The sequence below is a fragment of the Echinops telfairi genome, unplaced genomic scaffold (genome assembly GCF_000313985.2).
Source record: "Echinops telfairi isolate 266 unplaced genomic scaffold, ASM31398v2 ScPeMD7_19;HRSCAF=73, whole genome shotgun sequence".
Classification (NCBI taxonomy): Eukaryota; Metazoa; Chordata; class Mammalia; order Afrosoricida; family Tenrecidae; genus Echinops; species Echinops telfairi.
In genome coordinates, this window is record NW_022103916.1 from 9,634,670 (window position 1) to 9,647,559 (window position 12,890).

General features: G+C 38.5%; 1 protein-coding gene across 1 annotated transcript in view; it reads left to right on the plus strand.

The window, feature by feature from the left end:
* LOC101652762 (norrin cystine knot growth factor NDP) overlaps positions 1 to 12,425 on the plus strand; it is a 47,940-nt gene extending 35,515 nt beyond the window's left edge. The window contains exon 3 of the mRNA XM_004713198.3: positions 11,223 to 12,425. Coding sequence (XP_004713255.1) covers positions 11,223 to 11,450 — 228 coding nt within the window. The 3' untranslated portion in view covers positions 11,451 to 12,425. The remainder of the gene's footprint in view (positions 1 to 11,222) is intronic.
* The last annotated feature ends 465 nt before the right edge of the window (positions 12,426 to 12,890 follow it).

Sequence of the window (12,890 nt, forward strand, 5' to 3'; positions counted from 1 at the left end):
AGGGAGTACTTGAGTGGAGGCCAAATGTCCTTCTGCCACCTTAATACTAAACCTATAAATGTAGGCTCATAGATCTATTTCCCCATCCTCACATAAATATATTTGCATATGTACATGTCTTTTTCTAGACCTCTATAAATGCCCTTTGTCTCCCAGCTCTTTCCTCTATTTCCCTCGATTCTCCTCCTGTCCCTCTATAATGCTCAGTCCCCACCAGGATTTCAGCACTTCCTCTTTGTTACATTCCCCTTAATCATGCCCTACCAGGTCTCCCCCACCCAACTCTTCACCAATTTGGATCGCGTGTTGTTCCCTTGTCCTTGGGTTTGTTAACACCTCTTCAGAAACACTGTCGAGTTATCTCATATACGAATGGTTCTATGTTGCTGACTGAGACATTTTACATAAAGTGCTGATTGTCTGATCATTGAAGGTATAACTTTGGTTGTGTGTATATTGTTTGTTTTTAAATTTTAAATTGGGTGGGGTTTACAGATCAATTGTTTATTCAATAACTTAACTTACTTATCAAATCTCCTAATAGTTTTCCCTGCCTTCCCACTTGTCCTCTCCTTCCACTTGTAAACTATTAGCTTCCCCTTTATCTAAGTTAACACTTGTCTACCCTCTAATGGTTGGAGTTTAGCTACTAGCTTCACCTTCTCTCCTTTCCCCTCCTGCCCCAGGTAGGCATCAAATTCTATTTATTTTAGTATGAAAACTGTGTCTTGATTTTTCCTTCATAATAGTGTTCTCATACAATATTTGTCCTTTTACCAGTGATTAATTTTCATATTACTCTTTGGCGGTACATAGCATACCATTGTTTATACACCAAAGTTTGTTTATCCATTCTTCCACTAATGAGCATTTAGGAAGTTTCCATATTCTTGCTTGGTGAAGAGTGGGTGTGCATATATCTGTGTTATGATTCTTTCTTCTTTAGGGTATACCAAACCAAGGGATTCCTGGGACTATATTTCTATAGCATATACCATATTTCTATAATAAATACTATATTTCTATTCCCAGGTGTTTGAGGAAGCACCACACAGATTTCCCCAGTGGTTGCACATTTAATAGTCCCACCAACAGTGTATGAGGGTTCCAATCTCTCCTCATCCTTTCCAATATCTATTGTCTGTTTGTTTTTTCTTAGCTTTGCTATCAATGCTCCCATCAGTTGGTGTCTCGTCATTGTTTTGATTTGCATATCTCAGATGGCAAGTGATTGTGAGCATTTCTTCATATGTTTGTTGGTCTCCAGATGTCTTAGTGAAGTTTATATTCATATCGCCTGCTCATTTGTCGATTGTTATTCAGTTTTTTTCTTATTCAGTTGTTGCAATTTTCTATAGACTTTAGAGATTCATCCTTTGTTTGATGCATTCTTGTCAAGATATTTTTCCTCAGTCTGTGAGTTCTCTTGTCACTCTTTTGATAAACCTTTTGATACACATAAGCATTTCATTTTTAGAAAGTCCCTGTCATCTCACTTGGCTTCTGCTGGTTGTGTGTTTTCCTTTGTGGTAGTGTGTTTATGCCCTGTATTATAATTCTGGGGTTCATATTTAGGTCTTTAAGCCATTTTGAGTTCATTCTTATATATGGTTGAGGTATAGTATCTGCTTTATTTTTCTGAAAATGGAAATCCAATTTTCCGAGCACCATTTGTTGAAAAGACTGTCTCTTCCTCATTTAATGTGTCTTAGCTGTATGTTGAAGAGCAGTTGTCTGTAGGTGGATGGGTGTATTTTGCTGTTTTCTACTCTGTTCCATTGGTCTATCTATCTATCATGTACCAATATTAGGTACTGTTTAGGTGATTTCTTTTTCAGAGATCTCTCCTTTAGTATATAGGTATCTGATTGATTTTTGAACATTGATCTTGTACCCATTACACTGCTGAATTTCCCAATGATTTTCAAGAGTTTTCTTATCAAGTTTTGGAGTTTTCTACCTATAGAATCATATAATCTGTGAATAGAGAGAATGTTACCTCTACATTGCCAATTTGAACGATTTCAATTTCTTTTGGTTGTCTAATAGTTCTGGCTATGATTTCCAGTACAATACTGAGTAAGAGTGGTGCCCAGTTCCCTTTTACAGGGGGAATATTTTCAGTTTCTCCCTGTTGAGCAAGATGTTAGCACTTGAGTTTGAATGTATGACTTTATTCTGTTGAGACTTTTCCCTTCTAGTTTTATTTTGCTGAGTGTTTTTGACAGCGATAGATATTGGATTTTTTCAAATGGTTTTTCTGCATCAATTGATATGATCATGTAGTTATTATCCTTTGTTTTATTGAGATGGTGAATGATATTTGTTGCTTTTTAAATATTGAATAATCCTTGTGTACCTTGTAAGAATCCCACTTGTTAGGCCAGGTTGACTAGAGAAACAAATCCAGAGACACTTATATATGTATAAGAAACAGCTTTCTATCAAGAAGTAGTAATGTATCAATGAAATTTCCCAACCCAGTCCAACTCAAGTCCACAAATCTGATACTAGTCCATAAGTCTGATTCTAGTCCATAACTTCCTCTTCAGAATCACAAAGTCACATGCCATGATGCAGAATGCAGGAAGATCCCAGGCTGGTGGTTGCAGAGCTGTGTGGATTCAATGGTGGTGGCCACATCACAAGGCCTTGCACAGGCCTCATTGAGGCTCATCAACAGAAAGGTGAAGGCAGAGAGAGAGATGTCGGCCTCCAGAGAGCCATTTATATCAGTTGCACATCCAAAGGAGATCATCAAGCTGCATCCCGAATAACAGGCTAACTCCACCTTTATCTTCTTACAGGTGCCATGTTGGTGCACAAAAAATGAACCATCACACTGCTTTACATGGGTTGACTTCTGAGTGGTGGTGTCTTGTATGTTGATATCAAGAGTCTGTTATTATTGATTCTCTGTTCAAAGAACTCCTCTTATTATTTTTTTGTAATGTTATTCTTATTTTTTAAAATTTATTTATTTTCTACTGGTCTGGAAATGCCCTTTTCTCCCTCATATTAAAGGGATAATGTTGCTGAATGTGGGATTCTTTTAATTGTTTCCTTCCTCTTTTAAAGTGCTTTTTAATTCTATTATTAGTAGTATTATTCTTCAGGCTTACTCTTATTTTGTTTTATGGTTTCTATTTTTTCACTTATTTTTTCCATAGCTCTTTATTTTTCTCAATTCAATGAAATTACCTGAACATAATTCTTCTGAATTATTTTCTGGCAGTTCCAATATCTTTTTTGGCCCTGGATATTGATCACTTGTTGATGCCAGCCTTTCTTGCTTCTTCAAGTTGGCTGAGATAGTCTGCTATCTCTGCAACATAATGATGCAACTGTTAGAAGTGGGAGGGTGTCTGAGTCATGTGGGGACAGTTGACTCCACCAAGTGGTGTGAGAAAGGAACAATAAAAACAGTAAAATTCAAAGAAAACAGTAGCTGGCATCCCTCTGGCAGTTGGTGTGGGCTTTCACCTGAACCACAGAGAGAAGCTGGTGAGAATGTAGCCGGTGTCCTTTAGTGCTGTTTTCATGGATTCCCTTCTCAGCCATGGAGAGCAGTGGGGGGTTGTCTCTGCCATGTGCCATTGAAAGCAATGGGGAGTATTTGGCCAATGGCCCTCTAGCACTGTTTGGGTGGACTCTGCCCTCAGCCATTGAGAACAGTAGGGAGTGTGTGGCCAGTGACCCTCTAGCACTGTGTGGGACAACACTGCCTTGGGAAGCAGTGGGGAGTATATGGCTGATGTCCTTTTCATGCTGTTTGGGCATGCTCTCCCTTGTCACAGAGACCAGCAGGGAGTATGTGGCTGGTGTGACTTTTGTGCAGTTTCGATGGTTTAAGAAATATAATAATAATAAGCTCCACGCCTACTCCATTAGCTCCAAGCTATAGGCAGTAGCCTGGCAGGGAGGAGTGAATAAGCTCACCCTAGTCTGTTCAACCGGTGCAGTAAGAAAGGACGCACAAAAAAGGAAAGGGGAAACGTTTCACTCTGACTCTGGACTTCCAAGCCATTTGTGAAAATGTGGGCTTTTGCCCCCTCTGAGTTCTCAGGACCACTAGAGAAATGGGGCTATTTTGACCTCTGCTCCAACAGCATATTGATTGGTAAGGTGATTCATCTATTTCACCCCTTCTGTCTGCACATAGAATTGTTTCATTGGTTCAATTCATTTATCTTTTTTCTTCTGAGATTCCACACACAAGGTTTTTCTTCCATGTTGGTTTTCTCTGTACTTGTTATAGAGGGATTTTGTAGTGTGTCTGGCTAGGTGGATATCTTAACTGGAAGCCCATGTGTGTGCTATTTGGATATGATGCACCACCTGTTCTTTGCCTCTCTTCAATTAAGTCTGTTGATACAGCTCTTCTATATCCACTCAGACTGAAACTGGGTCTCTTACATTACATTTTTTACAAGGTGATACTTTGAATAACTGCTTAATCTTCCTATAGATGATCTACATCAGAGATTAACTAACTTTTATAAATATTCAAAGCTAATGTGCCAAGTATCCCTTTCCATGTACTGGTAGATGTGTGAAGAACGAATTGAGAAGACCTTGAAATGTCTATATTATTAGAGGGTTGGGATTTGCCAATGGCATAATCTTTCAAAACCTGGTTCAGATCATGTTTGTTTCACATATCAATGTGAAGAGCAGGCACAATAGTATAAAAAGCTTTAGTAACATAAATTGGCTTACATTTGCCACTTTCTCTCTGCCTCTGTGATCTTTCAGAGAAGATAAATCAGTTGATCTGGTCCAACTAAGTATCTACAAAGTCATGCTGGTTGCACCAACTACTAATACCAAGGATAAAGAAATTGAAGGTATTTACCAACATCTGCTTTCTTAAATCAATTAAATAAAAAACATTGATAATTACTGGTGATTGGAATGTAAATGTTGGAAACAAAGAAGAAGGATTATTAGTTGGAAAATATGGTAATGATGACGGAAATGACCCTGGAGATAGAATGACAGAATTTTACAAAACGAGTGGCTTATTCACAGTTAATACCCCTTTTTAACAGCATAAACAGTGACTGCTATGGAAAGAAAATGGAGAAAATTGATACCACTAGTTAGAACAAAACCAGGGAACAAGTGCAGAACATACCATCAATGACTTATATAAACGTTCTGAAAAAAACATATTTGCATTTTATTGATTGTTCTTTTGACAACTAGACTATATAATTGTACAATAGTTAACAATAAAGAAAATGAAAACAATTCCATGAGAGCCATTGTACAATTTTAAATATATCCTACCTGAATTTAGAGGCCACCTCAAGAATAGATTTGATGCATTGAATACTAATTCAATGACCAAACAATTTGTAGGTTGATACAAAGAATATAATATATGATGTAATCAAAAGGTACACCAAAATGGATATTGGAAGAGATTCTGAAACTTAGTATCAATGCTAGAATAGTTAAAGTGAATGGAAGACATAATGGAATAAAGAGCTAACAGAAGATGTCAAAGGATGACTCAAGAAAACAAATTAAAGGATTATAAAAATATACAAAGATATAGAGTTAGAAAACACAAGGGAGCTTGGAAACAATATAGACGTTTCAGTCCTACTCCCGAGGATTTTGATTCAAGTAGTCTGAGATTTGATTCAATTGGCTTGTGTGTTGATGTATTGATGTATATATATTTCTATCATATGTGTATATCATTTTGTTTATGCTTAATTTTTTCAGAGCAGTTTTTAGTTTACAGAAAATAATTCAGAAAAAATAGAGAGTTCACATATGCTTCTTCTCCCCTGCAGTTTCTACTATTATTAAATATCATTCATTAGTGTGGTGTGGTTCACTTGTTGCAATTGGTGAACTAATATAGATACATTACAAATTAGATCTAATGTTCAATCTTTATATTGCACAGTACTGTGGGTTTTGACAAATGCATGTCAGGTATGCACCTTGGTTTTGAAAAAGCGTCCGAGGTAATCATTTTTCTTAAGTAGCATTATCTGCTTTTATACCCAGCTTCTTGAATTTGTTTGGTCACTTGTCTCTCAGCTTGTCATACCGTGGTGGCTTGTGTGTTGCAGTGATGCTGGAAGCTGTGTGTAATTGACATTTCAAATGCCAGTAGAATCACTTAAGTGAATAGATTTCAATGGAGCTCACAGATTAAGAGCACACTATGAAAAAGAGCTGACTGTCCATTTTGAGGAATTAGTCACCCTTTACATGGCATCAAAACAGGGTTAGCTTCAGAAAGCCTCATGAACAGAAACAGAATATTGTCAGAGGTACTGCCAGGTCAGCCCCTCAGGTCTTAAGGAACCAAAAATATGACTGCTGAAGAACTGCGTTCTTCAAAGTGGAGTTCACCATAATAATGTGAATGAAGTAACACCTGTGGAAGTAATGCCTTCAGGGCATTCACTTGTTGATGGGGGTGTGACTCAAAATGAGAAGAAACAGCTGCAAAAATCTACTAATAATCAAAACTTGAAATATACAAAATATAGGAAAACTGGAAGTCATCAAAAATGAAATGGAACACATAAAGATCAATGTTGTAGGTGTCAGTGAGCGGAAATGAACTAGTATTGTCCATTGTGAATTATAAAATCATATGGTTTACTATGCTGAGAATGACACAATCAAGAGGAATATCATTGCATTCATCATCTAAGAGGACATTACAAGATCTATCTTGGAGTGCAATGTCTATGAAAGGATTATGTATATCCAAATTTAAGGAATACAACAATTATTCAGATTTATTCACCAACCCCCAAAGCTAGTGATGGAGAAATTGAAGAATTTCTTCAGTCAGAAATTAATCAAACCTGCAATCAAGATGTCCTTTCTCAACAATACAAAAGGTGACTGTGTGTGTGGCCTTTTCCAGATGAAATACAAAGAAATATTGACTAAATCTGTCAGAAAAGACAATGGAGATGTTCAATATCAGTAGCTAATACCAGGTCAAAGGCTGACTGTGGAACAGACCATCAGTTGTTCATATTTAAGTTCAGGTTGAAGCAGAATTCAATGAGACCTAGTCCATGAGAGAGAAAATACAACCATGAGTATATCCTACTTAAATTTCAAGAACATTTAAAGAAAAGGTTTGCTGTATTGAACACTAATGACAGAAGACTTGATGAGTTGTGGGAGGGCATCAAGAATACCATTCACTAAGAAACCAAGAGGTCATTACAAAAAAAAAAAGAAAGAAAAGATTAAAGTGGATGCCAGAAGAGACTCTGAAACTTGCTCTTAATCAGAGTAGTTAAAACAAATGGACAAAATGATGAAATAAAAAAACTGAACATAAACTTTCAAAGGGAAGCCTGAAAAGACAAAGTAAAATATTATAATGAAATGTGAAAAGACTTAGAGTTAGAAAACCAAAAAGAAAGACCATGCTCAGCTTGTCTTAGCCTGAAAGAACTCAAGAAAAAATTCAACCTTTGAGTTGCAATATTGAAAGTTGTATGGGCAAAATACTGAATGATGCAGGAACCATCAAAAGAAGATGAAATGAATACACAGAATCACTGTAGTAAAAAGAACCAATGGACATACTTCCATTTCAAGAGGTAAAATTTGAGCAAGAACAAATGTTGAAGAACTTCAAGCTGCACTGAAAGCATCAGCCAAAAACAATACTCCAGGAGTTAATGGAATATCAATTGAAATGTTTCAACAAGCTGATGAAACACTTAAAGGACTCAATCATCTATGCTAGGACATTTGGAAGACAGCTACTTGATCAAATGACTAGAAGAGGTCGATATTTGTACCCATTACAAAGAAAGGTGTGTTAGGCCAGATTGGCTAGAGAAACAAATCCAGTGACACTCATATAGGCAGAAGAAAGAGCTTTATATCAAGAAATAATTATGTATCAAGAAAACATCCCAGCCCAATCTAACTCAAGTCCATAAGTTCGATACTAACCCATATATCCCTCTTAATGTACCAATTTTTTAAAAAATTGGGAGTTAATACACACATCATATTCCATAGCTCAATCACATCAAAAGGTATTATACAATTGCTACCACAATCATTTTCCAAACATTTTTTTTTCCTGGACTCCTTGACATCATCTCCCTTTTACACCGCAACCACGACTGTCCCTCCCACTCCCCCTGAAACTTTTATTCTACTTGCTGTCCCTATAGGTTCATCAATCCTGGGTTTCATTTACCAAAAAACATATAACACAAACCCAAGAGGGTGACCCCCAATGCATCAGTCCCTCTTCAGATTCACACAACCACATGCAATGATGCAGAATATAGGAAGATCACAGGATGGTAGGTGCAAAGTCCCGTGGATCCAATCGTGGTGGACGCATCTGCAGGGCTCTATTAGCAATCAGAGTCCTCCAGTAGGAAGGTGAAGGCAGAGAGAAAGAAGGAGGTTCCCAGGATCCTCCATATGAGAAGGCCAGGCACACAAGGAGTCACCACCAGGCTGTAACCTGATTGACAGTCTAGAATCCACCCTCACATGTTTATATATCTTCAAGTTGACATGAAATTACATAACTACCACAAAAGATAACTCAACAGAATGCTCCATTATAGAACAATATCATTAATACCACAGGCAAGTACATTTTACTGAAGATCATTCAACAAAGGTTTCAGCAGTGCATTGACTGGGAACTGCCAGAGATACAGGCTGGATTCAGACAATGTCAGATGGATCTTGGCTGAAAGTAGAGAATACCAGAAAGGTATTTACTTGTGCTTTATTGACTATGCCACATCATCCAACTGTGTGGATCATAACAAATTAAAGCCTTGAGAAAAATGGGAATTCCAGAATACTAGGTTGTGCTCATGTGGAAACTACATGGATCAAGAGGAAATTCTGAACAAAGAAAGGGACTATTGAATGGTTTAAAATCAGGAAAGGTGTAGTTTAGTGTTGTATCCTCCGACTATACTTATTCAATTTATAAGCTGAGCAAATAATCAAAGAATCTGGATTCTAGAGAGAAGAATGCAGCACCAGGATTGGAGGAAGTCTTATAATCAACCTGTAATAAGTACATGACATAACCTTGCTTGCTGAAAGTGAGGAGGACTTGAAGCACTTGCTGATGAAGATCAAGGATTGCAGCCTTCAGAATGGATTATAGCTCAATGTAAAAAAGATCAATAGCCTTACAACTAGACCAACAGGTAATACCTAAAGAGTGGAGAAAAGATTGAAGATGTCAAGGATTTTGTCTTGCTTGGTTTGACAATCAATGCTCAAGAAGCAGCAGGGAAGAGATCAAATGAAGCATTGAGTTGGGTAAATCTGCTTCACAAAACCTCTTTAGCGTGCAGAAAAGCAGGATGTTACTTGGAGGACTCAGGTGCACCTGACCCAAGCCATGGAATTTTCAATGCCCTCTTAAGTATGTGAAAGTTGGACACTGAATAAGGAAGACCAAAGAAGCATTAATACATTTGAATGATGGTGCTGGTGAGCATTATTGAAAGTACCACGGACTGCCAAATGAACAAACAAATCTGTCTTGGAAGAAGTAACACCAGAGTGCTCCTTGAAGGCAAGGATAGTAATACCGTCTTGCAGATTTTGTCAAGAGAGGCCAGTTAGTCCTTGGAGAAGGATATCGTGCTCAGTAGAGTAAAGGGGCAGCAACAAAGAAGGAGGCCCTCAACAGAATGGAGTGACACAGTGGCTGCAACAATGGGATCGAACATAAGAACCATGCGGGACTGTGCATTGCTTTGCTGTGTTGTCCACAGGGTTGCTATGAGTCATAACTGACGCGATGGCACCTAACAACCAGAATATAATTTATTGAGGTATGTACAAAGAACTTCCAGACAATGTTAATGATTCAAAAGTTTATTAAGGAAGGTAATAGGCTTTAATGTCAATGAGAAATGCTCACGATACAGCTGCTCATCAGGAGATGTTACAATGTCCTTCCAGGGTTGTTAATACATTTCCAAAAGGTGCAACCCTCCACTGTAAGCTTCAACTCTAAGGTACTCAGCTCCACTTCTGTGATTTAGCAAACTCAACTTTCCCAAATAAAACTCCAGAGGCACCCCACTCCAAACCAGTCTCTAGCACCAAAGCACTTGTTTTATTTGCTTCATTCGCATGGAAGTCCTCCACTCTATTTCATGCTTTGGGTCCTGGTTCTGCTGCTGCGCCTCTAATATCACAGCTGTCTTCTGGATCCAGGAGGTTCCCTGCTCACGTGTCTCAGGGTCTGGGGTGTGTGTGTGTGTGTGCTACTCCTGTCTCTTCCTGATGGTAAGATTCCCCTCTGCTGCTTCTCAGAGGACTCATTTTTACACCCAGTGGGACTGTGTTCCAATGAAGCCTGTTCACAGTCACTCATCGGTGAATCCTATCTTTGCCTTCTTTCTTTACCCAGATCGATGCAGGGACATGTCATCTGGTGACAGTTACAGAGACTTAGACTCTAAGAGCCACATTCAATAACTGAATGCCCATGCAGTAATTCTAATGTGCAAGCAGAATTGACAGCCACTGGTCTAATTGAGCAAAAAGTCGGCAGGGCCATTTTTAGAGTGTTAAGACCTATCAATAAGATTATTCAGTGTTAGAAGTGTCAGCTTTCATGCAGGAAACCTAGGTCTATTTATAGCCAATGCACTTCAAGTATAGTCACTACCTTCCTGTCAGTGAAGGCTTCCATGCTGCTATGTTACTAAACAGGTTTTAGGCAAGTTTCCAGACTGAGATAGACCAGGAAGAAAGGCCTGACAATCGACTTCCAAAATTCAACCAATGAAAACCTTATGATCTTACCTGTGCTCTCTGGTGGAGTTGAAGCAGGACTCACTTACTCACTGCTATTGAGTCAATTCCAATTCATAGTGACCCTATAGGACAGGGTCGAATTTCCCTTGTGGGTTTCTGAGACTGTAACTCTTTAGGGGAGTAGAAAGTTTTCTCTTTCTCTCACAGAGCTGCTGGTGGTTTCGAACTGCTGACTTTGGGGTTAACAGCCAAACACGTGCATAACAATTAGGCCACCAGGGCTCCCTGGTGCAAGAGTGAGTGGTCAGCATTTTTCCCCTGTTATGCCTGGGATGGCCATGATTGGTGAACCTCTTTAATAGCAACAAACAACAGGGTCCTTCATAGGACACTGTGGTACCAGGCTAAGGTTCTGACATTCTTGCAGGCTAACTGATTCTTATCTCTCTCCTCAGATGGTGCTCCTGGCCAGGTGTGAGGGGCATTGCAGCCAGGCATCTCGCTCTGAGCCCCTGGTGTCTTTCAGTACTGTCCTCAAGCAACCCTTCCGCTCTTCCTGTCATTGCTGCCGCCCCCAGACCTCCAAGCTGAAGGCATTAAGGCTACGCTGCTCTGGGGGCATGCGACTCACGGCCACTTACCGGTACATACTTTCTTGTCACTGCGAGGAGTGCAGCTCCTGAGACCCACTACCAAGTGACTTCTGGATGCGACAATTTCCCTGGACAAGGCTTTTCAGCCAGCTAGGGAAGGACTGGAAAGATAAGAGTTAAGGCATTAAAAATGCAATCCCCAAAGGATTCTGCATATTCCAGCAATAAAGACTATGTGCTTATTGACGCAGAGATACTCTGGGAACTTCTTTTTGGTTCTCATTTTCATTACAATTTCTCTTCAGACTTAGGCATTTTCCCCTTGGCTCTGAATGCTAGTTGGGTTTTCAACAAATCAATATTAATAAGAAAAATTGTACTCATGCAATAGTGTGGCTGGCTGTCACTGTTTGGTGCTTATGGGGAAAGAATTCATTTTAGAAAGCAAAAAGCTCAAATCCCTCTGGAATATCTTCTGCTGCTTTTTTTATTTGGTCATTTTGGTTTAGGGTTGTCATTGCTGCTAAAAAGCTACCAATTTCAAATGTCCAGGCACCAAACATGTGACTTTGTTTAGCCAGGATTACTCATAACTATCTAACTGATAATAAAATAACTAATAACCAAATTGTCTTATGTCATGTAGGAACCCTGGACAGCTATAATGATTATTTGTAATTGACTTTGGGAAATTAAAAGTAACTGAAAGAATTTTCCACCTGAAGAATCTTTCAAATAAATATGGTAAAACTTTTATAGGGGAACATACTTGCAGAGCCATGCACAAATGTGGGTCCTGCACTGACATTAAAACAGGCATATATGTTTTAGCGACATGGAGAATACATGATACTCAGCCACGAAATTAGACAACCAAGTATGAATCTATTTGGTGCTGTGCTGCAATAGCTTTAGCTATGCTGTCGGCATCATTCTCTAACATCCACTTGTCCATGTAAAGCTTAGATATTTGGCTCAAATATGTGCATATTTTCATCCTTGAGGCTCAAAATTTGAGTTATTCCCATGTTTTGAAATAAAAAGAGAGTATCTTTAAAATTTCAACTGTGTTTAATTTCTTTGTCAAGATCATGCATGCTGTGGACTATACAATATATACATACATATCTATAGCTCACTAGTGCTTAGGCACCCCTATCATGTAGAATGGTACAAACAAAGAAGGAGACAGGATTCTAGAATGCATGATGAGGACTTTTTATTTAATCAATATTCTAAGAGGTATTGGAGCCTATGAAAAGTCAGGCATTGTCCTTTGGAAATGAACACACAAATCTCATCAGTTTGATTTCCTTATATGTTTGAGAATGAAATAAAGACATCACCTCTTTTTCAATCTCTTCACTTTTCTCAAAAGAGTTTATGTCTCCAAAAGTGAAGTCTGAAGAGCCAGCCGGAGAAATAATTGTCTACAAGTACTGGTGTCTGTGCTACTGACTATCCAGTGATGTGATTCAAGGATTCTACTTTTAGGCATTTCAACACTAACACAGATTTGACAATTCGGTT